The following is a 24,656-nucleotide window of genomic DNA, read 5'->3' as shown; positions in this document are numbered from 1 at the left end:
TAGAAGATTTTCAAAGAATTCATGTATTTTCGCTATATAATCAATAGAGCCCCCCCCCTCCCTAACACCTGAACCCTTGACCCTGGGGCCATAAAATTCACAATTTTGGTAGAGGCACTCATGCTCATCATTACTATGCACTTAGTTAGTATATTTAATACCCAGGGGCAGAGAAGAAGATTTTCAAAGAAATCATGTATTTTCACTATATATAATCAATAGAGCCCCGCCCTAACACCAGAACCCCTGACCCTGGGGCCATAAAATTCACAATTTTGGTAGAGGCACTCATGCTCATCATAACTATGCACTTAGTTAGTATATTTAATACCCAGGGGCAGAGAAGAAGATTTTCAAAGAAATCATGTATTTTCACTATATATAATCAATAGAGCCCCGCCCTAACACCAGAACCCCTGACCCTGGGGCCATAAAATTCACAATTTTGGTAGAGGCACTCTTGCTCATCATAACTATGTACTTAGTTGGTTTATTTAATACCCAGGAGTAGAGAAGAAGATTTCCAAAGAAATAATGCATTTTCACTATATACTTAATATTTAGCCCCGCCCTAGCACTAGAACCCCTGACCCCAGGGCCATGAATTTCACAATTTTGGCAAAGGACTCAATGCTGATTACAATCATGCAAACAATTTGACTGCTTGATGTCCAGGAGTAAAGAAGAAGATTTTTAAAGATTGCATTCATTTTAGTGGTTTTGGCCCCACCCCTCAGGCCCCTGGGGGGCAGGGATCATGAAATTCACAATTTTTGTTCCCCTTCACCCATAGATGCTTTGTGCCAAATTTGGTTGAAATTGGTTCAGTGGTTGCAGAGAAGAAGCTGAAAATGTTCAAATGTTAACACACGACGAACGACGGACGACGACGGACGAAAACGGATAGCAATAGGTCACCTGAGTTTACTCAGGTGACCTAAAAATCAGGATATTTTTTCGTATGTCTCCACTTATCAGCAATTCTTTCTCTCTCTCTCTCTCTCTCTCTCGAACTGTATAGTAGTGAGCCCTGTCTAAATCTGCACTTGTCGCGCTCTACATTTATTCTATACTTTACAGATACTTTTTAAAATATTACTTTACTGTCATCATCCTCTTTCTTTTCTGTTTTTAACGCATTATTTCAACTCATATTTTTGAAATGAACATACAGATCCATGGTTTATTACTATATTCAATTTATTTCTATAACCGAGGTCCCACTAATTTCAGACGTATTCCTAAAATTAAATATTGTATTTACATGTATGCTGTGTTGGGAGTGATACTGGAATCAGTGATCAGCCCCCCCCCCCCCAAGCGAAAAAAATAAAATTCTTAAATCAGCGTCAAATGGAGATATTTATTTTCTTTAATGCATAATATGAATAGAAGAATGTTTTAACATAGAAAGTCAACATTGAATAATTCTAGATATATGTACAAGAAAGTTCAGACATACTTAAGTCACCTCTACAGGCCGCTTAAGTTTTGCTAACATTGCCAAATCTTAGCACGCTTCTAGTTATGGTCTTAAGTTTTATACTGTATTTAAGTCCAACTTAAGCACAGTCTTAGACTTAAGTAGCCTTTATGTTACGACTCCCAGGTCATTATATAGTATATACATAATTGTTTTTAACAAAAAAGTTTATCATTGCTTTGAAGATACAGGGGAGAAAAACCACTTCACTTTAAGCACAAATTTATCTCAAGCATGTTTCTTTGTAATACAGTGGAAACAATGTAGTTTAGTTATCTGTATTTAAAGAAGTCTACAGGTTCTCCTTATAAACAGGGTTTTTTTAACCTCTGTCTCTACCATTTTGAATTTTCTGTTAATGAATTCATTTAAATGATGTTTCCAGATCCGTCGAGTGGTAAAGGCCTACACACCACAAGTTGGGGATGAGCTGGAACTCATTGATGGAGATTTCATTTTCCTGGATCCAAAAGAACTCACTAAAACCAAAGATGGCTGGTATCCCGGGATCTCCTGGCTGACCGGGATTTTGGGAATGTTCCCCGGAGTCTACACACAGAAAACAGCTGAGACATGGACCTGGATGCTTCATAGGTCAGTATTGGAAACATCATGGGGTGATAAAAATGTGCTCATGTAGAAATATCTTGTATTAATTACCGGTAAAGGCTATTTTCTATCAGCTGTGGCGGATTTAAGGGGGGGCGCACCCGGCGTGCTTCCCCCTAAAATTGTCAAAGTTGACATAAGTCAAATATGTCTACTTGGTAGACCTCATTTTTACCCTACAAAATCTCTTGAATCCAGGAGCTAAAAGGGGGTTTCGTATGCTGGGCCCCAACCAGGGCTTTGCCCTGACCCACGGGGGGCCTAAAGGCGGCCCCCAGACCCCTTGCCTAATTTTGGCGCCCACTCTAACTCCAAATCCTGGATCCGCGCCTGATCAGTTTAGGGAAAAGGGAAAAAAATTCGAATTCAGAAAGGATGAAGACATTTATATTCATGTATTGATATAGCTGCAATAATGTACAGTGGACCCTCATTTATCCGGACGCTTTGGTTCCCAGTCAATTTGTCCGGATATGTGAAGCATCCGGATATCTGAATCACCAGTTAAACAAGACAAAAGAACTTTTAAAAATTCCGCCCCGATAAAAAATCGTCTGGATACTGAAACATCCAGATATCTAGCGTCCGGATATCTGAAGGTCCACTGTAGCCCTCTCCGATTTTTTTTTTTTTTTTTTTTTTTACATCAGATAAAAAAAAATCGGAGAGGGCTACATTATTGCAGCTAGTATTGATATATTGTTTGAATAATTTTGATGGACATGTACACTAGTACACTACAGTCAAAACCATCTCCATACTTACCACAAGTCTGTGATGTGAAATTTGACTGTGCTTTAACACAGGTAGCATATTGTTATATTTTCCGTAGATCTCTACCACTGCATGTAAGACCCAAGTCAGTAGCTGTGACCAATGGAATTATTGTAGAGGAAGATTATGATGCAATCTGGCATGATGATAAGGATTATGCCAAGGTAAAATACTGTCTATTTCATGTTTCATTGTAAAAGACAAAAACAAGTCATGATTTGTACAATAAGATACAAGTAGTGAATTTATGAATTTAGGTCAACAAAAACTTCGTTAAGGAGAAGAAGCAAAGCCTGCCTTCTGTGGAAAAAAGGGAACAGAGAAGATTGATTATATGTCGCCATGGCGAGAGGACAGACTTTGCTATGGGGAAAGGGTGGTACGACATGTGCTTTGATGATGATGGTGAGATGTTTTTTATGATTATTTTCCTTTGATGCATTGTCTTTCTTCTCTATGTCAAGTTTGTTAAAATTATAGTTTTTAGCTCTTCTGAGCCAAAGGCTCAAAGAGCTAATGCTATGGCCATTTGTGCGGTGTGCGTCGTGCGGTGTGCGTTAACTTTTTAGAATATGGGCCATAACTCAAGAACCCCTTGGCCAATCAGTGTCAAATTTGTCACAGGGTATCATTGGCCCAAGGGCTACCATTTATACTAAAATAAGGGTTGGGACCCTAAAACAAGGGGAGATAATCAGGAAAACAAAACCAAAAGTACTGGTTGCAAAAAAAATCTTCTTCTCCAGAACCACCAGGCAGATTTTTACCAAACTTACATACAATGATCAGGATATGTTGAAGATTAAAAATTGTTCAAGGCATGACCCTGGGGCAAAGGGTGTGGTCTCAAGGTCACTTCAAAGTTGACCTAAATTTACAATTAATGAAAATGTCTATATTTTGCTTACTATAAGGACTAGGATCATCAAATCTTGTAAGTAGATGCATCTTAGGACTTAACATCATGTTAACTCAAAAGTAGGTCACGGTGACCTACTTTTTTAATTTTGCGGGCATTTGTTTTCAAATTGATTTGAAGGCATATTTATGACACTTTAAGGCCTATGATCATCAAACTTTGTCAGTTGATGCATCTTGGGTCCTTGAACAACGTCAACTTAAAAGTAGGTCACCGTGACCTACATTTTGAACTTTATGACTTATCCTTTTTAAAACATTTCATCCCATTATTTCAGACACTGAGAGGGTTAGAATCATCAAATCTTGTAAGTTGCTGCATCTTGGGACCTTAAAACATATTTAAGTAAAAGTAGGTCACTGTGACCTACTTTAGAATTTTGCAGGCATTTGATTTCAAATTGTTTAAAAGGCATATTTTGATTACCTTCAGACCAATGATCATCAAACTTGGTCAGCTGATGCATCTTGGGACTCTGAAAAATGTAAACCAAAATGTAGGTCACTGTGACCTCTTTTCGACATTTTATGGCTATATTTCAGTATATTAGGTATTTATTGGCTTAGAATCATCAAACTTTGTGAGTTGATGCATCTTGGGTTTTCCGAGAGTGACGACCAAAAATTAGGTCACGGTGACCTACTTTCAATATTTTATGGCTATATTTGTGTATCTCCAGTACTTATCCGCTTAGAATCATCAAACTTTGTCAGTTGATGCATCTTAGGTTTTCGGAGAATGTCGACCAAAAAGTAGGTCATGGTGACCTACTTTTGACATTTAATGGCTATATTTATGTATTTCTGGTACTTACTGGTTTAGAATCATCAAACTTTGTTAGTTTATGCCTCTTTGGTTTTCAGAGAATGTCGACCAAAAAGTAGGTCACAGTGACCTACTTTCGAATATCTTAGGTATTTATTGGCTTAGAATTATCACACTTGGTCAGCAGATGCATCTTAGGCCTCTGATAAATGTAAACCAAAATGTAGGTCATGATGACCTACTTTTATCATTTAATGACTATATTTAAGTATCTCCAGTACTAATCGGCTTAGAATCATCAAACTTTGTTATAGTTTATGCCTCTTGGGTTTTCAGAGAATGTCAACCAAAAAGTAGGTCACAGTGACCTACTTTCGAATATCTTAGGTATTTATTGGCTTAGAATTATCAAACTTGGTCAGCAGATGCATCTTAGGCCTCTGATAAATGTAAACCAAAATGTAGGTCATGATGACCAACTTTTATCATTTAATGACCATATTTAAATGTAGGTCACGATGACCTACTTTTATCATTTAATGACTATATTTAAGTATCTCCAGTACTAATCGGCTTAGAATCATCAAACTTTGTCAGTTGATGCATCTTGGGTTTTCGGAGAATGTCTACCAAAAAGTAGGTCACGATGACCTACTTTTGACATTTTATGGCTATATTTAAGTATCTCCAGTACTTATTGGCTTAGAATCATCAAACTTTGTTAGTTTATGCCTCTTGGGTTTTCAGAGAATGTCGACCAAAAAGTAGGTCACGGTGACATACTTTTGACTATCTCAGGTATTTATTGGCTTAGAATCATCAAACTTTGTCAGTTGATGCATCTTGGGTTTTCCAAGAATGTAGACCAAAAAGTAGGTCAAGGTGACCTACTTTTGAATATCTCAAATACATACTGGCTTAGAATCTTCAATCTTAGTTTGTCTATTAATGCATCTTGAGTCCTCAGAAAACTTCAATCTTAAAGTAGGTCACCGTGACCTACTCATGGTTTTTTTTATAGCTTTATTAAAATATCTTCAGTCCTAATTGGCTAAGAATCATCAAACTTTTTATCAGTTGATGCAACTTAGGTTTTAGGATACTTAGGGTTAGAGGCTTCAAATACAAGTGATAGGTTGTACGATTTATCAGAAGAGCGATTCAAGGCCCTTGGGCCTCTTGTTTAAATACCACATTGGAATTGAAAGTGCAAAGTTTTGTCCAAGATCAGTAAAAGAAATCATTCATAATTAGGGCCCTGAATGAAATGCAGTAGTTCTATAGGCATCATATTGGCCATCTGTCTGTTCATCAACTCTTTTTTGTGATGTAATAACTGAAAATGAAACCTTTTTAAACTTTGTACATAAATATTTTACTGCAAAGTCAAATTAATTAAAAATAAGCCTTAGGTAATCTTACCAAGCAATAAATTTCATGTACAAAAAGCATGCAGGGACAATTAAGAGTTGTAGGGATTTCAAACAATAATATATTTATTCTAATTTTGCAGGTAGATATTCCAGAATTAACTTGAATTTGCCAAAGAAGATGTTAACACGGTCTAATAACCTGGAGTACATAAACGACCCTCCTCTGACAGAAGTAGGAAAGTTACAAGCACAGCTAACAGGTAAATTTAAAATACTCCTGGTAGCAAAAAAGCACAGTTTCTACAATAACTGCTATATGTTTCATCACTCCAACACAGTGAGTCCTTTTTAGGTTCCAAAACATTGTTGGGGACCCTTAGTGAGCATTTGGTTGATTACCATGATAAATGAAGTATTTGATAGATTGCCATTTTGAGAAAACCAAGTGAGACAGACTGACACACAGATGGACAGACAGACTCAGAGAAAACCTATAGTCTCCTCTGGTTTCACTGAAAGAGGACAAATAATCTAACAAAACTTTGGAAAAAAGGTTTTTGCAATGGAAAGAAAGCTTTTATTGGAAATATGAAACTTATTGAATTTGGTTCATCATATCAAGAGAAACTCTAAATATTCAGGTTATTTTTAATTAATCAAGGATATTTGCATCTAAGTGTTTTGTAAACATTAACTTCACAGGCATGGAAAGCAAATTGAAAGGGGAATTGAAACCAACAAAAAAGGGGGGTAAACTCTAATTTTCAATGCCTATATATTGCCTATCTTTCCAAAAAAAGGTGATTATTAAAGATTAGGGATCAAACATCCGAGTATCGAATACTAAAACTGGTACTCGGTTACTTGCATGTGTATTTTTTCTTATTTCAAAGTACATATTTTTTTTATCGAAAACTTATCAAAAATAACTTGAATATGCATACGTTATCATCATCAACACCTGTAAACACCTGTTATTGCCTTTGGATGTGTATACAGTAATTATAATGACCAATTACCTGGTACATGCAAAAATGTTCTCCCCAGCCTTTGTCCTTAAGTTAAATTACAATAGCTTAATAAAATTCTGTTGATTTGTTTTAGTGAACATTGTTTAAGTAAGGTCTGTTATATCCAAATAATTTTTAAACTGATATTTATTTAGTATACGGTAGCGAAATCGGACATGCATAGAAATGCTGCTACCAACTTCAAAAGTGAAGAAATATTTTGAGATAACTAAAGATTGGAAAAAAGAAAGGTCAAAGTCAGTTTGTGCATAGTAAGTTTAGTATATATGGGGAAAACCAATCAACGTATGAAATAATACATGTATTAGACTTAGCAATCTCAACAACATCTGTTCCTTCTCTTTTGCAAGTGTAATTATAACAAACATGGGTAAAAGATTTCCTAGCTCCTTTTGCATTGATCAAGTAGATCCGAAACAAGAACTGTCATTATAATATTGTTCATTAATGTATAATGTGTACATCATTTCCCTAATTTTATGTGCCGTTATAAACTTGATCTAATAGTTCAATAATAAGATCAAATTGTTTTGATTAGTTTTCACAATTTATAATACTAGTAATTGATTGCTTTGATTGCCAGGGGGTATACAAGTTGAGAAGACCTTGGTTATAATAATTTATTACCTAATTTATTAATTTAACGAGATGCCTCCACAGATATACTAAGCTTGGGAGTAATTTAAAATAACAGCTGATTCAAAATCTATTTTATACAAGAGGCCCATGGGCCTTATAGGTCACCTGAGCATTCTGCAACAACTTTCCAGTTATTGAATTTGATTCATGTTTCACGAATCACGACGACAGACGATAACAATTAATAGGTCACCTGAGTTTACTCAGGTTCACATACAGTATTTATGTTTTACTACTAACGATTAGAAAATAAGATAAATAATATATACTCATCCAAGTAACCATCTCCCAATCGGAAGAACCAGTTACTAAAAATCGTACAACTTGCCAACACTAGTCTATTTATGTGATAAATAAATTAAGTATTACGTTGCAACTCAATGTTTATATATAAACATTCCTGAACATGATAAAAACAGTTTTGGAATTTAACAGAGATATACGGGACTCAAAATCAACACACTTGTATTTACATTTTACCCAGTACATGGGTAATGGATCGGAAAAACATCCGAGTAATCATTTATCAAAAATTGACTGATTTCCCTATTGAATACGTAAGACTTCAAAGTGCAATGGTGAGGCCAAAGTCCGATGTTCTCACCAAACTATGATGGCCATGGGGGTTCGGGCCAAACTATCGGGTTTGTGAGACCATCGGACTTTGGCTGTCTCTACAGATGCCAAAGTCCAATGGTCACGCCACAGTCCAATTGCTCGTTTCCTGTGAGACACATTATGCCAAAGTGCAATGATCTGACACGCCAAAGTCTGATGGTGCAGAGAAAAGAATTAACGTTTATGACGTCACAATAATCTGACGTCATGCCATTGTCCTGCATTCAAAATCCATTGAATCAGTATTCGCCTCGTGTACATACAATTTTACTGATTCAGCTTATTGTTTACACCCACTAGAGGTTTTTAATAGGGCTAGTCATGGCACACCACTCGACTGATAAGGGTTGTTTCTTTGAACCCACCCGAGAGATTTAAGGGTTAGCCTAGTCCTTGACTGATTTGGACTAGTCCAGCACCCACCCAACATATTTAGGTTATAGTTACTGAGTATTACGCATTTTTCGACTGATTAGGGTTAGTCTCGCACCTATATCCAAAAGATGAGGGTTAATCTTTGCATTAATATTTATTTGTATTTATTATAAACAGTACAACCTTGGCATGGCGTGGTATTGCATTTTTTTGTGCAGTATTATTATGACATCATAAACATTTTAATCGTTTTCTGCACCATGGGAATTTGGCATATAAACTACAAAATGCATTGATTGTTTTCATATAATACAGGACTTAATGCAGCGAGCTGTTGCAGAAAAAATACAAAAATACATAATTGGCATAGTAAGCAAGTTTAAAAAGTAAGTTATTCTGCAATATTTGCAAGTGTCATTTCCCATATTGACGAAGATAAATACCCGCACCTATGACTACCCAGAAGTACGTCATATTATCGATAAGTAGGTAAAATTACTCTTAAAAATTCATTGTTTTGTTGATATGTACTACATTCTAATTTCATTGGTTGAACAGAATATGCATAAGAAATTGAACTCATCATATACTAATTGATGAAAGAAGTAGATTTCAGAACGAAGTATTTCTCTGCAAATCTCAGTTCAGTTTCCTTTAATTACTTCCATATATTTAATTTTTTTTACTTGTTTATTTTCGCCTTGAGCAACAAACAAATTATCACTTGTGTCTACACACAATCCCCAGGGACCACTCACTCCACAGTTTATGTAACAGAGGAACTGCCCATACTGATCTAGGATGTGGACACGATGATTGGGCATATCAGCTATAAGGATGTGACTCTGACTGTCTGTGGTGATTCCTACTGGCATAAATGGTCGGCTGTTTGAAGCAGGAGTTTGTCCATTGTATCTAAATCTCAGTTTCCCGGCCTGATTAAACACAAGTACTTCTGCTAAGTCAGCCACACAGATATCCAGGTTCCTGTTCTCACTGATACAGTAAGGAGAAGAGATATAGAAAGGTTTGCCTTCTTCTTCAGGCTGAAGGGTTTCTTTTTCTATGGGACCAGAGTAACGGACAATCTTTGATTCTTGGTGCCAGAAATCATCAATGTTTATGACAACCAGGAGGTCACCAGTAGAGGTACTACAGATACTGCAGGGTCTTCCTTTCTTTAATGTAATCAAAGTCTCAGTCTTTATATTCTTTACAATGTTGATAGTTTTGTGAGAAGGATCAATATAAACAAGATGGCCTTGTTTTGTTACTGCTATGTTAGTTGGGACATTCCCTGACATGGTCATGATTGACTTGAGTAGAGATCCCTGACTGACACTGTAGAGGCTCATGATTTTGTCATTTCCACTTGTCCAGATTTCTTCATTACTCAGACAGGCTACACAATTTAGGTATTCCATGTACCAGTGCTTATGTACAGTATTTATGGTAGTCAGGACCTCTGGTTCATCAAGCAGCTGCTTGATTGGAGGAAAGAATCCAACATGTATAAATCTTTGTGATAAACTTCCAAACAGGCTACAAAGTTCTTCCCCTTGGATTTCCCCCGGATTAAAGCTAGGGAATGACAGTACAATTCTTTTTTGATGATTTTTATATTTGTCTACATTGAATGTAATAGTCAACAGTTCTGAAATCTGCTGGGAGTCTATCAGATCATCAATTACTGTAATTTCTTTCCTTATTTCAGAAATTTTCTTTTTAACTCCATTCAGATGTTTCTGTAGAGTTTTCAATTGTTCAGTTTTCATCTCATCAACTGCAGCTCTTAGTTTTGTTACAGTTTTGTCAATTTTTTTATGCCATTCCTCTCCATGTTTTGTTATGGCTTTTGTGAGATCTCTACATTTTTTTTCCAACTGCATTATCTTGTCTTCTACATCAGATGCACTTTCTTGGTATGTTGGAAGTATTGCATCCTTCAATTCATTTTTTTCTTTGATGATCTTTTTTTTCCTTTCATCCAGCATTTCCATGATTTTAAAAACATGATGACCCTTATGTTGATCAGATGCCATGCATATGTTGCAGACAGGCTTATCACATTGTTGACAGTACAATTCACACCTTTCTTTTTCATGAGAGGAACATTCAGAAAATGTTGGTTTTCGAAATATATATCTTATGATCTCATGTATTTTCTTGGATTCATTGGATGCCATGTGATCACCAATACAGGTATTGCAAAGTCTGACTTCACATGTATCACAGTGAACCTGTACCTTGTCAGTCTCGCACAGGTCACAAAGTCTCAACTTCTGGGCCTGAGTATATGGGTCTGTCTGGGAATAATTACATTGGTCCATACCAGAAGTTTGGGCTTTATAAAGTAAAAAAAAAGTTCATATTATTAATTTTTTTAATAACCATGCAATTGCAAAGAAATAAATGTGCATTTTTGAATACCAGATTACCAGTACGAGTCAATTGAATTATACAGAAAGCATATTCTTCACAAGACTCATCTAAAATCACAGGCACTTGTTTAGGTAATAAATTTTTAACACATAGTATAATAATCAGTGGCGGATTTAAGGGGGGGCGCACCCGGCGCGCGCCCCCCCTAAAATTGTCAAAGTTAGCGTAAATCAAAAATGTCTACTTGGTAGACCTCATTTTCACCCTTCAAAATCTCTAGAATCCAGGAGCTTCCGGGGGCTTCGCCCCCTGGGCCCCCACCAGGGCTTTGGTAGACCTCATTTTAACCCTTCAAAATCTCTAGAATCCAGGAGCTTCCGGGGGCTTCGCCCCCTGGGCCCCCACCAGGGCTTTGCCCTGGACCCACTGGGGGCCTCAAGGCGGCCCCCAGACCCCTTGCCTAATTTTGGCGCCCCCCTAACTCCAAATCCTGGATCCGCGCCTGATAATAGGTCAAAAATTTATTACAGAAACAAGTGCCTGTGTCTACAATGATAAATTCTGAATACTTTAGATAAATGTTGCAAATGTTTTTGACTTATTTTCCCTTTTAAAATAAACATATTTCAAATACATATTAGAGAATTAGCGAGAGTCTCATGTGTACCGGCCTACACATATAAGGATTAGCCTTGTCATAAGCCATATATACAGATCACAAGTGATCCTCTTTAAAAACAAACAGGCAAGCCAGTGATTTTACAGCTATTTTAACACCCAGATCACAAAATTTTAGCAGAGCTGACAAACCAATTAATAATTACAACAACATTACAATAAATGAATCAACATATAACGTAAAGTTTCATTTTGTTGTGAAAAAAGTCTGGATATGAAACGCGGAATTCTGCTTAAATGAGACAAAGTAACATTAAAAAATTTGGTTCTGAAAGTCCACTGTATGTTTCCTTAAAAATTATCAATGCACAAAAATATTTCATAAATTACAATTATTGGGACTTAATTTGTCGTGACATTTAATATTCATTTTTCGACTATGCTCTACTCGCATTGGTTAATATTTCTTTCAATGAAGTACAAAATATTCTCTTCTCTTCTCATGCAACCACTGTGGTTTGTGACGATGGAACTTGGTGAACACAATTAAAAAAGAAAAATTTACAGGTTCTTGTACTGTGATATATCAGTACATTTTTCTGTGTATCCAAGTATATATATCCAAGCTGATAAATCAGCTTATTTTTACAACCTTAAGGGGGCTGACTGGGGTTTTATTGTGTGAAAACTACAATAGCCAAACTCTTATACCATATATAACACATTAACTTCAGTGTACATGCCAAGTTTTGGGGAAATCTACCATCAAGATATTTTTCAGGGACCATCTCAAGATAAAGATACATTTACTGTAGGTTTATTAGGAAAATGCCAATTTTTAGCATTATAATGCAATTAAATTATACAAATACTACAATAGCCTTTTTGTTCAAACTATAATATTTGATGAGTAACACTATATTGTTTATTATATGGAAGAAACACAAAATTCTACCGTCGTGTAGGGGGTATCTCAAAATGCCAAAAATTAATGAATTTTCCTGTTTTTAGCTCACCTCAACGAAGTTGGGGGGAGCTTATGTGATACCCTCGGCGTCGGCGTCGGCGTCGGCGTTGGCGTCCCGGGTTAAGGTTAAGTTTTTTGGAGCAGTTTTTTTAAGTACTTCTGTGTCCTATATTGATTAGACATGCATGGAAGATGTTGCTAGTGTGTTTCATTGTACCAGTCAAAGTTTCAGATGCTGCAATTTCAGCAAAGGAATGACCAGGTTAATGTTTTTGGTGCAGGTTAACATTTTTGGTGCAGTTTTTGGTGTAGGTCTCATTTCCGAGTAACTATAAGCCCTATGTTGACCAAACTTACATGGATGATACATCTTAGTATGCATACTACCAGCCTTGCTTCGGATGCTGAATCTGACCTACATTTTCCGGTTGAGTGAACAGGTTAAAGTTTTTGGTGAAGGTTTCATTTCGAAGATACTTTGAGCCCTATAATGACCAAACTTGCATGGATGGTACATCTAAGGATGTATTCTACTAGACTTGCTTCGGATGCTGAATCTGACCTACATTTTCCGGTTGAGTGAACAGGTTAAAGTTTTTGGTGCAGGTTTCATTTTCAAGTTACTATGAGACATATAATGACCAAACTTACACGGATGATACATCTTAGGATGCATACTACCAGCCTTGCTTCGGATGCTGAATCTGACCTACATTTTCCGGTTGAGTGAACAGGTTAAAGTTTTTTGGTGAAGGTTTCATTTCGCAGATATTTTGAGCCCTATAATGACCAAACTTGCATGGATGGTACATCTTAGGATGTATTCTACTAGACTTGCTTTGGATGCTGAATCTGACCTACATTTTCCGGTTGAGTGAACAGGTTAAAGTTTTTGGTGCAAGTTTCATTTTCAAGGTACAGTGTACTATGAACCCTATAATGACTAAATTGCATGGATGGTACATCTTAGGATGCAAACTACCAGACTTGCTTCGGATGCAGAATCTGACCTACATTTTCTGGACGAGTAAACAGGTTAAAGTTTATGGTGCAGGATTCATTTCCAAGTAACTTTGAGCCCTATAATGACCAAACTTGCATGGATGGTACATCTAAGGATGCATTCTACTAGGCTGGTTTCGGATGCTGAATCTGACCTACATTTTCTGGATTAGTGGAAAGGTTAATTTTTTTATACAGGTTTCATTTGCAAGTAACTTTAAGCCCTATGTTGACCAAACTTGCATGGATGATACATCTTAGGATGCACACTAATGGACTTGCTTCAGATGCTGAATTCGACATACATTTTCCAGATAAAAGACCTCGTAAAAGTTATGGGTGCAAGTCTATCACCAAGAAACTAAGGCTTATATAAACCAGTTGCACAAATGATGCATCAAGGGATGAAAACTCTCAATCTTTCTTCAGATGCTGGATTTTAGTTACATTTTCATGATGAAGAACTGGTTTTTAGTTTTTATATAGGTCTATTTCAAAGTATTAAAATTGCATAAATTTTGCATTTTTGGATGTATACTTTTTGTTGGTTAATTTTGTGACTTAATTTGCCTTACTTAAAGACAACACACGTTGAGGTGAGCTCTGTAATCTCTGATTACCTATGTTTATAGAGTACTACAAAATATGATGGGCACAAAAGATTTAATATATGAAAATGTATTAAAAATAAGAGAAATATCCTCAAATTTCTATGTTTTAAAATTCAAGATCATATATTTATTACTTTTAAGGTCACCTGAGTAAACTCAGGTGACCTATTGCTATCTGTTTTCGTCCGTCGTCGTGCGTTGTCCGTCGTCCATCGTGTGTTAACATTTGAACATTTTCAGCTTCTTCTCTGCAACCACTGAACCAATTTCAACCAAATTTGGCACAAAGCATCTATGGGTGAAGGGGAACAAAAATTGTGAATTTCATGATCCCTGCCCCCCAGGGGCCTGAGGGGTGGGGCCAAAACCACTAAAATTAATGCAATCTTTAAAAATCTTCTTCTTTACTCCTGGACATCAAGCAGTCAAACTGTTTGCATGATTGTAATCAGCAATGAGTCCTCTACCAAAATTGTGAAATTCATGGCCCTGGGGTCAGGGGTTCTAGTTCTAGGGCGGGGCTAAATATGTAGGTAGTGAAAATGCATTATTTCTTTGAAAATCTTCTTCTCTGCTCCTGGGTATTAAATAAACCAACTAAGTACAAAGTTATGATGAGCAAGAGTGCCTCTTCCAGATTTGTGAATTTTATGGCCCCAGGGTCAGGGGTTCTTGTGTTAGGGCGGGGCTCTATTGATTATATGGTGAAAATACATGAATTCTTTGAAAACCTTCTTCTCTGCTCCTGGGTATCAAATAAACTAACTAAGTACATAGTTATGATGAGCAAGAGTGCCTCTACCCAAATTGTGAATTTTATGGCCCCAGGGTCAGGGGTTCTTGTTTTAGGGTGGGGCTCTAATGATTATATATAGTGAAATGCATGAATTCTTTGAACATCTTATCCTTTGCTCCTGGTTAATATACTAATGATCTAATTACATATTTAAGGCCAGGATTTATTTTATTTTCAGTTTTACAAACCCTCCGCTCAAGGTTTTGAATTTTCAGAAAAAAAATAAAAAAAATTCTTTCCGATGTCAAATTTGAGTCGGGATCGACATTTCAAATTTACGAACTCGCACTTCCGGTTTTGAGATGAAACGGCGGGTAAATAAAGCTAGAACTGAGAAGACACCTTGGTTTAGTGTAAAATTCATCGATACGAGTGCCATTCAAAACGTTTCACCCGTTCAAAGGACAAATAAAATGCTAACGACTTTTTTGCACAATGACATGCTGGTGAGATAATTATGTATTCGTTTCAAAAGTATCTGTCTGTAAATTATTTTCCTCCCCCAGGTTTTAAACTGCCCGTGGTAGCTATTGCATATTGCCAGCGACATTGTTTAGGTCTCTGTTATAGCTTACAGTCAAAGCATCATTCAATAGAAAATGTTGCTTATGCATCAGATGTAATGAATAAAACTAGGAGAAGTTAAGTCCATTTGAGGAAGAAATAAACAATAACCTGAAGAAATTTAAAAAAAAAATCAACTATTAAAAGGCAAGAATATACAAATATATACAGGTATGTAGTATCATCTGTATCAGCCAGAAAAATTATTTTACACTTAATTGAAAAAAAGTTCACCCTACTCGTCAATACTCCCTGTCTGTTTTATGATAGGAATTATAATTTTAGGCTTCAAGTAAATTTTAGAACAATGTCTACACATTCACCTAACACATATTCAAAAAATGAAGATATATTGAAAGACTTTTAAAGAATTGATTTTTAGAAATATATTTTGACCAACATCACAAAATTTATATAACTGGCCCAGACTGGCAGATGATGAAATAAGCAATTAAATGTTCTACTTTCCTATTGTAAGCATTATGTGTCCAGTGGTAAGGGGCCTATTAGAATAGCATAAAAAAAGATTGAACAATTGTTAATAATTGATTTATCAAAAAAATTTTTTTATTTCCTTCTCCTTCGGGACTTTTTTATTCTCATGTTCATAACTAAACCTAAACATAAAAAAAAACACTGGCCTTATAATGAAAAAAGGGGCCTCTTTCAAAATAGATAATTTCAGGGCTGCTTGGTCAGGGGTACCAGGGAGGTACTTTGACTAAAAATGAATTAATGCTTTGAAATGTGCCCTTTGATAAGCAATGGTGCCTCCTTCAAAATTTGTGAATTTCATGGCTTTTGGATTAAAACACGAGCCAAATACAATCGCTGGAAAGTTGTTACATGATACTCAGGTGACCTATAAGGCCCGTGGGCCTCTTGTTTTAAAAAAAATAACATTTTTATTATCCATTTCTAAAAGAGCTTCTCAGTTTATCATAATGTCAAAAACACATTGTAACGACGTCAACCTACATATCAATTGCAAAATCATGGCAGTTAAAAATTCAGTGATATAAAATTATAAATACATTTTTTAACTTGTAATTTCTTAATTTTGTTTAATTTTATTAATCAAGCGAAAAAAGTTGCTTTAAAAGTAAAAACAGTAAATAAGCTTCATTTTACTATGATTTGCAAAATATTGCACAATGAAAACCACAGTCAGCCCCCTTAAATATAAGTAATTGTTATACTCCTACAAAACAGTTCCTATATAATTCCTTACTTTAAAAAGTCCAACAATTTGACTGTTTTTCCCACCTACCGTCCAAGGAACTGTCAAAATTGACTGTTAAAAAAGACTGTTGACCGCTGACGTCATATGGCGCTAAATTGAGTTATCTTTTCCTCATTCGGCAAACCTCGCTTGATTTGGATAACCATGGGTTAAATGTACTTAGCCGAGGAGTGCCAATTGATTTAAACTTGTCAGTTAGCTATGATGTCATAGACTATCTGACGAAGCGGTTCCAGGACTTATGTACTAAGGCTACCCATCGGGAAGAAATGGCCGATGTTCGTTTCACTCGAAACTAGGGACAATAAGAATGCTAAAAAATTAGTGAAAACGGCTGAAAATATTCTCAGTGAATATGAAGTGTATCTACCACTTCTGCGAAATAAATTGTGTGAAAAATTGGTAAGCATATTGACTTGAGGAAATTCTATTGTGCCGCTTGGAAGAAGGATGGGAGCATGTATGCAAAGAAAACCATGATTTCTATCCACTATGCTTTACAGAAATCATTTTATAAGTCCCGTGACATTGATATAATAAATGATCCTCGATTGAAGACGGCAAATGACGATTGTTGATAAATTCACATAAACATGATCAAGTCTCTCTCTTCCAAAACAATTTGACTTTTCTTAAATACATTAATTTGATTTGGTAGGAGTACATGTATAACTAAACCGTTGTTGACAGAGGTCTCAGGAAACAGTCGACCTGTTGGGCAAGAGTGCAAGCTGTTGCCCGTGGCCTACGACCTCGGGCAACAGCTTGCACTCCGGTCCAACAGATCGACTGTTTCCCTCTACCCCAGTCAACAACTGTATAATATTTATGCCCCCCTTCGAAGAAGGGAGGGCATATTGGTTTGCTGCTGTCTGTTGGTCGGTCGGTCTGTGGTCCATTTAGTTTCCGTCCATTTTCTTCATAACCGTTGCACATACTGAAATCAAATTTGGTATACAGATATATCACATGAATATCTAGGTCAAATTATGTTTTAAGTATGATCGCACCATTTTTGACAGAGTTATGCCCCTTGGACTTGGAAAAATTTCAGTTATTTGCAGTTTCCGCTCATTTTCTTTGCAACCGTTGCACATACTGAAATCAAATTTGGTATACATATATATCACATGAATATCTAGGCCAAGTTATGCTATGGGTACAATCGCACCATTTTTGATAGAGTTATGCCCCTTGGAGTTTGAAAAAAATTCAATTATTTGCAGTTTCCATTCATTTTCTTAGCAACTGTTGCACATACTGAGATGAAATTTAATATACAGATTAATCAGATGAATATCTTGGTCAAGTTTTGTTTTGGGTACAATCGTGCCATTTTTGACAGAGTTATGCCCCTTGGACTTACAAAAAAATTCCCATTTTGGGGGGAAGGGGGCATAAGTGTTTTACAAACATCTCTTGTTTACAAAAAATTATCCAAAAAGTTTTTGAAAGATACCAATTGGTATTTACCTGACTCTAGCTAGACTCCAATAGTGACTGTCCTACCTACCAGAATCACAGTGTTATCTGTGTTCTAGCTGGTCCATCAATGACCCCTTAACAGTATATTACATACCTGTCAGATTTGTTTTGTTCTTCTAGGTCTGGAAGGATATTTAAATATATTTTTGTTTTACAATCTCCAATTAATTGATTGCATCATTAAACAATTGTGTATAATTATATCTGTGTGTGTGTGTGTTTTAACTGTATATGTTTATGACAAAGATATTATACATGTAGTAATTTTTAAAGAACCCTAGCATACATTGCAGGCCAGCTGGCTCCTAATCCAGTACACTTGTAATCGCCAATGTAAATTTTTAGAGAAATTTAGGGAGAAGAGAGCAGTCCTTCCTGGACAGATAGATAGTGTAATTACATTTTATAGTAAAGTGGAAGGAACTGAGAAAGTAAAGGCTTGTGATATCCAAGGATTTGAGATTTTGAGTTTAAAATATTTGAAAAATATGAAGTAGCTGGGTCTTACAAATTACCTTGACATATCCATGGTATTTTAGATATCAGTGGTCAAGATATACTCAAGTTCCACTGTCACACTATTGTAAAAAGACCATTTTGGCTAATATTTTATACTTGATTGACCCCTCCCCTCATTTTAAATTTCTGTGTACAATCGATGAATTTGCAAAAAAGATTAAATTTTAAAAAACGTAGAGAATGTCGAAAATCACAATGAAATATTGAAAAATTCAGCTAGATGTCAAGGGTTTTTAACTGAAGCAGATGTGTAAAACTTAAATATTCAAAAAGATATTGGCCTAACCTATTACAGTGTATTCTTTTTTATTAAGAAACTTATTGATAAATTTAAAATATTGATAATTTTAAGAATTAAGTATAATCTTTTTGTGATGAAGATTTTATGCTGGTCTATTTGATTACAACCTAACTCTATTGTGTAAATGATATCTCTAATGATGTATTAAACTAGTCACTAAATAAATGACATTTTTTGATTATTTTCAGCTGACACACTGACAGAGAACCGGATAACAATAGCAGCAGTTTATTCCTCCCCTTCTTTACGATGTGTTCAAACAGCAACAGAAATCTATCAAGGTTGGTTATGCTAAGCCTTTTCTATTTGGTTCAGTTTTTACATCTAATAAAAAAGAATTGATTTGCTCATTACAAGTGTAATGCAAATGGTATTCTAGAAATTCTGAGATATTATAATATTTTACAGTGCTAAAAATCCAAAACAAAATCAAGATAGAACCAGGTTTGTTTGAGTGGACAGGCCACACCAATGTTGTACCCCGGTGGATTTCCCCCGAGGACTTGTCTAAGCAGGGTTACCCTGTAGACACCTCCTACCTCCCCCAGGTCCCCCGGGACAAGCTAGAGGACGGGGAGTCAATCAGTAATCTGTACGCTCGGTCAACTGAAACCTCCAGGCAGATACTTAAACTGTACGAAAGTAAAGGTAAGGAAACCTTGTACTGGAACTGAAAAATTAGTAGACATTGATTGTAATCAATTGTTTCACCCCTTTTATTTGACTAGCAAAATTTTCAAAATGTAAAAATTCTCCTGTGATACGGTCATTAAATGAGTAATAAAACCATTTGCAAGCTGGAAAATAGAAAGTTACAATTTAAATTGCAGATGAAAATTGAATCTGAAAATAAAAAAAATTCTTTTGTATGCAAATTTAGGTGGCAGTATTTTGTTCATTGGTCATTCTGGTACTCTGGATTTATGCACACGAGTCATAACAGGACAGACCCCCCGGACCACCATGTCATATAGAGAGTTCCTCCCCAAGGTGCCCTACGTGGCTATGTGTGCCATCGAGGAGGACGTCATCACAAGGAAGTGGAAATTCATAGATCCACCCACTCTACCACTATCTCACGGACGCAATATTGTACAGAACGTCAGAGACATTCTGAATGGATGACATTCGTTTTTCGGAAATTGAGGAATTGTTTGTGCCAATAGCTAACATTTAGCTCAATAATGCCAATGAAGCCATTATTTATACCTGTGAATAGTTAAACATAAGTATAAAATTTCTACTAAAATGTAATTTTATTTCCACTAACAAATATTTAATAATCTCTTCAGCAGGTTTGAAGGGTGATAAGGAAATTTTACAGAATGTTAAGGCTTGTGGATCAAAAAGCTAACCTGAGTCACATTTAACTTCCTTGGAAATGAATATGTAGATAAGAGAAAGAAGAAAATATCCAAATTGTGTTCCTTTCATTTATAAGGTTTTATCAGATGATGTAAGATATGCTATAGTACTCATTGTCTTGTTGTATTTAACTACAGGTAGCTTCAAGTTTTAGCTGATGTTTTTTTTTTTTAAATGCCCTTACTGTTATTTGTGAATTTAAGGTTTTAGAATAACATTCTGTTTTATTATATTGTGGAGAATAAGGCAGCTCAATTGAACAAAATTGAATCCTCTTGAACAAAGAAATATTTTTTTATGTTTGGTTGAAATAAGTCCATTGTTTTAAAGATTTTGAAAAAGATAATTAGCAAAGATTGATCAGAGAAGTTTCCTTAACTTAGGCTCATGCAGTAGACCATTAAAGTTAGATTTTTTCTTGCTGTGGTCAGTTTTAAGCACCACATTCAGAGCAATCAGTTTAAATATTATGTCTTTTATACATTATTGTTATGCAGCAACTTTTTTTTTGGAACCCCCCAAAAAATCTTATTTTGCTGATGTAAGTTATGTCCTTTAGATGAGGTATGATCAACCTTAAAGAGTGAAAAATCTGCTTATCTTTTTTCAGCAGGGACCAATTTTTATTATTATACTTTCATGTTAAATATTAAAATCTGATTGGTTTAGACGCAGTTAACAATCTGTTCTATTAACCTCAGCCTTAGAAACACACGTGACAATGGGTAACATAATGGTAATGCCACATGCGTGGAAATTATGCACGTACGGTTCATCGTAGAATTCTCAACACGTCAGTTGCGCGTTTGAAAGAACAGGAATTTGACGTCAATAAAAGCTTGCGTCCGATGTAGCTTACTTGAAAACAACAACCGACAGACGAAACATGCCTGCGAGTCCAGAAATAACGAAATTTTAGATTATAAAGGACTTGTAGAGTATCAAATAAACAATTAAGAGGTCAGTAAATCTTTTTCGAAGTAGCGGGGAGTTTGAAAGCTTTCTAAACGTGAACGAAAAGGCGATCAACGATTTGTATTGCTAACATTGTAAATCAAGAAGGCATTCAGTATAATAAAATAAATGGTGCCTGTTTTGCAGGGTAACAGTTGAAATTGACACCCCTCGGAAAACCATTGTCAACCTCCGCTGTCAATTTCAACTGTTACCCTCCAAAACAGGCACCATTTATATAATGGTATCACAAAGTAAATGTACTTATAGTATTTTTTTTTTCAAACCATTTTTTTAATTCTAGAATATTAGATTCATATAACAGTTGTACATGTACTTAGGTGAATTCAAAGATGTTCATGAAATGAAGTTGCTGTTCTAATGATTTTATTCTAAATCTGTGAAAAATATTGAGCATTTTTATTGATTTATATGATAGTCTTTTTTTTCTAAGATTCTTTGTATGGCTGTTCATGCCTATTTAAAATTTTGTTCTTTACTGATAAGTGACATTCTTGCTTGTTGTCCGTAGACATAATGTTTTATATTTTGTACTATGTTTTTTTCTTGTTGATATCATCTAGGTCTTTGTTGAAGTTGATAATTGTTGTTGATGTATATACCATTAAAGACAAATTTTATTTCTTTTTGTACTGTATCGTAGATACATGGGTAATCCCGCTGCTCATTAAAAAGCCAAAACAAAACATTCACATGCTTCAGAATACTCTCAACCACTTTCAACACTCATAAATTTTTATAAACACTGAGTTTTTAATTCCATTTTTCATTGTATTAAAGGGACATATAATTTTTTAAGCCAGTTTTTAATTTTACTTTGCTTATTATTTTTTTTTTAAATAGGCTAATTTTGCAATTTTATATACATAATACATTGCTTTGCTTTTATTAGAACTTTTGGTCTCCATTTTGTCTCTACATTCATCAAAATATCATGCCATGATGAAAATGCTCAGTTAAATCTTTCTTGTATGTAAATATCAAATTGAAAAATCATTAGAATTAAGATCTCTCATTTTTTAGGTGACATAAATATTGAACTGTCCATCATTTGTTCTTTTATTATGAAAGTGTTTATACCATGATGGTAAGCTTTATTCCCAAAACTTTTGAAGCTAATGAAAGTAGTTTTTTTTTTTTTTTTTTTTATTAAAAAAAGATAATGTCCCTTTTAAAGAAATTTTTTTTAAAAAGTTGTGACCTAATTTTGCAGCTATTGATTAAGCTTAACCCCCCCCCCTTCCCTCCCAAAAACTGTTTTTGTGATGGGCAATAACTCTTCTAACAGAAGTGGTGTATTATGTTCCTTTGGCAATGAAGATAGTGGCTTCATGATTTGGACTGGGAATATAATTTCAGAACTTAGCTATTAGATTTTTAAAATCTGTAATAGGGGTAAATTGATCTTACTGGCCTATGGAATTTCATTTGCTCTATAAAGAAATTTTATTTTTGATATTATCAAATTATGAATTTATTTTTTCTTCATTTTTTCTTAACAATTTTTAAAATAAAGTTTGCTTTTATATTTGGCTAAGCATAATTTTTACCAAGGTATCTGATATGATTTTGTCATAATTTTCAGCTTAAATATGTTTACTTTTAGCTCTGAAGATTTATTTCTTTTTATTTACTAGTTTATTAAATTTTTATGCTGTCGAACGATAAACATATTGATCTAGCACCATTTGGTGCAAGCATGAATTAATGTTGATATGGTTATGTTTAAACATGAATTAGAGCTTAATGTGTGATGATTATGACTTTGTCTGGTGTTTTCTGTGTTTGAGAATTGTTCTTAACCAGTTGGTTTCAACTTTTGAATTGATAGATATTTAAGTTTTCTATTATAAAGTTCCGTATAACAATACTGTAGACATACTTTTTTCCACGGGGTCATAATTCCGCGGAATCTCTATTTCTGTTCAATCCGCTGGTAGAAAATTACGCGGATATCTTAAGACTCTCCTTATATGCCTTATATTTGCATTAAGTTTGATGGGACAAATTTCCGCGGAAATTTGTGACTGCGGACATAGTGTAAATTAATACCACACGAAAAAAAAGCACTTCTGCAGTAATTCAAAATGAAGTACATTATTGTATTTGCCTTTTTCACATATTTGTATGTCATTTTTTTTCCATATGACCCAAACAATCAATAGATTTGATTTTGTGTTATTTGTTAACTTGAGCCAAGAGGATTGGCTTTCTTCAAGATTATAGATGACCAAGCAAGTCCTTTTAAACCATAGAAAATTTAAAATCAAAAAGGTGCTAATTATATTTGCATTTCAATGTACTAGTACTAAAAGAGCTGGTGTTACATTAAACAAATGTACTGGTAAGCCACAATAGTGTTATCTCATTTTGAGTATTTTTTCCCCTATAGTAACTTTATGATAGCTAATTAAAAAAAAATTATTTCCAGTGATATTAAGTGATTTTTCAGATGTTAATAGGGGATAAGGTTATTTTGGAGTAAGATTGTCAGAAATTAGAGACTTAGTTTCTAGTTTTAGTATTTCAGGCACAGTGGGTCAAAATCTGTCAACAAATAGACTTTGAATTCTTCTATATAGATCGAACCTCCTCCCAACTTATGTGTAATCAATTTAGTGATATTGTTTTCTAGTCATGACAAAAAGAAGTACTAGGTACCCTTTTTATCAGCATTTAACAATTGACATTGTATTTGATACGGACAAGTCAATGTTAAAGATTTTGTTAAGTGTTGGTGACAAATCAAAGATCAATTATGGTACATGTATAATCATGTCATATTTCCTTTTAATGCATCTATTATTTTCCCCCACTAGATGTTCAATGATTAATGTTAATTTACTACTTAGTATGTCATATATACATGTACATGAAGATTATTTTTCCTAGCCTGGATAATCAATTAAATTGTCTTCCTTTTACAATTAACATGACTGTCATTAAAAGTGAATGTCATTGTGCAATACCATATGTCATAACATTGAACTAGTAACAGATAATTGAAGCTGGTCTCACATTATTAATTTGACATTAAAATTGTTGTATAGTTTACTAGAAATGTTGAATTAATTTTTTAAAAAGTCATCCTGATTTGAGCAAGCATTTGAAACAATTTGAGTATCCCTTAATACAAGTTAACTCAAAAATAATCTTTCAGAAGTTCATCATCTTCGCTAGCCAAGTCTCCCATAGCGAAGATAGAAGTTTATTAGAAGTAAGAGGTCACTGAGAAGGTCAAG

General features: G+C 34.9%; 1 protein-coding gene across 1 annotated transcript in view; it reads left to right on the top strand.

Annotated features, from left to right (window-relative positions):
- The window catches only part of LOC134252485 (ecdysteroid-phosphate phosphatase-like), a 43,997-nt gene extending 23,389 nt beyond the window's left edge, over positions 1–20,608 (top strand). The window contains exons 6-12 of the mRNA XM_062734977.1: positions 1,869–2,077; positions 2,925–3,030; positions 3,124–3,271; positions 6,064–6,183; positions 19,263–19,355; positions 19,483–19,722; positions 19,955–20,608. Of these exons, the coding sequence (XP_062590961.1) occupies positions 1,869–2,077; positions 2,925–3,030; positions 3,124–3,271; positions 6,064–6,183; positions 19,263–19,355; positions 19,483–19,722; positions 19,955–20,199 (1,161 nt within the window). The 3' untranslated portion in view covers positions 20,200–20,608. The remainder of the gene's footprint in view (positions 1–1,868; positions 2,078–2,924; positions 3,031–3,123; positions 3,272–6,063; positions 6,184–19,262; positions 19,356–19,482; positions 19,723–19,954) is intronic.
- The last annotated feature ends 4,048 nt before the right edge of the window (positions 20,609–24,656 follow it).

Source organism: Saccostrea cucullata, unplaced genomic scaffold, assembly GCF_032062105.1.
Source record: "Saccostrea cucullata isolate Sc308-1 unplaced genomic scaffold, CSIRO_AGI_Scuc_v1 ctg1, whole genome shotgun sequence".
NCBI classification, from domain to species: Eukaryota; Metazoa; Mollusca; class Bivalvia; order Ostreida; family Ostreidae; genus Saccostrea; species Saccostrea cuccullata.
This window is presented reverse-complemented; position numbering and strand designations above follow the sequence as displayed.